This window comes from Etheostoma spectabile, chromosome 7 (genome assembly GCF_008692095.1).
Source record: "Etheostoma spectabile isolate EspeVRDwgs_2016 chromosome 7, UIUC_Espe_1.0, whole genome shotgun sequence".
In the NCBI taxonomy this organism is placed as follows: domain Eukaryota; kingdom Metazoa; phylum Chordata; class Actinopteri; order Perciformes; family Percidae; genus Etheostoma; species Etheostoma spectabile.
In genome coordinates this window covers 13,090,368-13,092,056 of record NC_045739.1, presented here as the reverse complement: position 1 = coordinate 13,092,056, position 1,689 = coordinate 13,090,368, and the positions used below count along the sequence as shown (strand labels likewise).

Genomic DNA, 1,689 nt, shown 5'->3' with positions numbered 1-1,689 from the left:
TGTGTAAATCATTTTAATATTGTAGCTGGTAATGGTATTACATAAATGCAGTGTGGTTAAAAGTACAATATTATTATCTGAATTTTAGTAGAGTAGAAGTAAAAAGTAGCAGAAAGTGGAAATACACAACGTACAAGTACCTCAAAATTGATCTTTGATACTAGAGTAAATGTAGTTAGTTACTTTCCACCACTGCTGCAATCTAAACATTGCTGTATTAAACCAACACAGCCTCTGTCCTCCAGTAGGTGGCACTCTAATACAAGTGTTTATTTATTTTCTCAGCCTGGCCTTACACCTGGAGATGAAGCGGCAACTCCCCCTAGAGAAGCACTGGTAAGGACTCCGGATTAAAATGACTTGACTGATAAAGACAATATGGACTAGAATAACAAAATCGTTGGAAGTATGCCTATTTGATGTAGTGTATATTAGATAGATAGCAGGTTAGATTAAATGATAGTCACTTTTCATTTAGTCTCATGTAACAAAGAAAACAAAGTTTTATTACATGCAAATTTTTAAATATTCATAAATCCTGCATGCCATTAATCTCGTGCACTATTGATGCTACAAAGTATTCATCTTTGTAAACACTTAAGCAACTGGTTTCACTGGTCAGACCCCTTGCTCTGATTGTGTGCTAGCCAGTGAAATCACCCGCTGTAGTGTTTGTAGAGAATTAACATCAGCATACTCTTGGCAATTGATGATGCATAGTTGAGGAACAGTGAGTTTGTTTTTTTATGATCTAGTGACTGAAAGAAGTTTGTATTTATCTTTTCATCAACAAACTACTTTCCTTGGCTAATCAGATCATATTACATATTCCCCAGTGAGATTGTGTGTTGAAGGCTTCCAATTAGCAGTCAGTCACTTTAGCACCACACTGATGTCCCCAAGCCCATAATGAGAGTGTACTTTATGTTCCTTGTCTTGAGAGAATAAAAAACATGTAGGAAAGGTCTATTTTTGCAGTCACAGTGGTTTCAAATTTGCTTTAATCATGTTTAGCGTTACACTTTTACCACATAGGTCTAGCCTATTGTTTTTCAGAATGGGTTATCACCTACATTTAGGGCCAGGACATGTTTGAATTAGTTTGTCAATAGTCAGCAGTCACCAATAGAAATAAAATACTATTTAAACAAACTTGACGCACAACATGCCAACAATCCTCCTTGTGCCAGCAAAAACAAAAGAAATGATCTCTTTATCATCATTCTTGAAGATGTAGTAGAAAGTTAAATAATAATTTAATATCACTGCACCTGTAAATATTTCTTCATTGATGCATTACAGTAGTGTAGTTATGAATATTCAGTTATAAAAAATATTCTATATAAATAACGTTTTGTTACCCCTCTAACTCAGGGTCTCTGGAGTCTCGTAATTTGTCTAAATTGTGAATACATACAAAGACAGTAACCTTTAATAACAATAAACATTGGACGTTTAAAAAATTTTTTGAAGCAAAGTGTTAATTAGACATAGGTTGGCTGGCATTGGTGTGATGACAACGATTATAGCCAGGACTGTCTTTTCGCTCAGTGGGATGGAATACATCACAGGTACATTCACTGTCCTTGTATGGACACAGCATCATCCAGGTTATAGGAGTGCTGTATTGTTCAGCCTACATGTCTCAATGTCATTCACCACCATTCACTCTTCATCTCCCCCCCCCCC

General features: G+C 35.8%; 1 protein-coding gene across 3 annotated transcripts in view; it reads left to right on the top strand.

Annotated features, from left to right (window-relative positions):
- Positions 1–1,689, top strand: part of pex14 (peroxisomal biogenesis factor 14) — a 45,072-nt gene that overhangs the window by 1,780 nt on the left and 41,603 nt on the right. For all 3 annotated transcript variants that reach the window (XM_032521166.1, XM_032521168.1, XM_032521167.1), the window contains exon 2: positions 286–336. In XM_032521166.1, the coding sequence (XP_032377057.1) occupies positions 286–336 (51 nt within the window). The remainder of the gene's footprint in view (positions 1–285; positions 337–1,689) is intronic.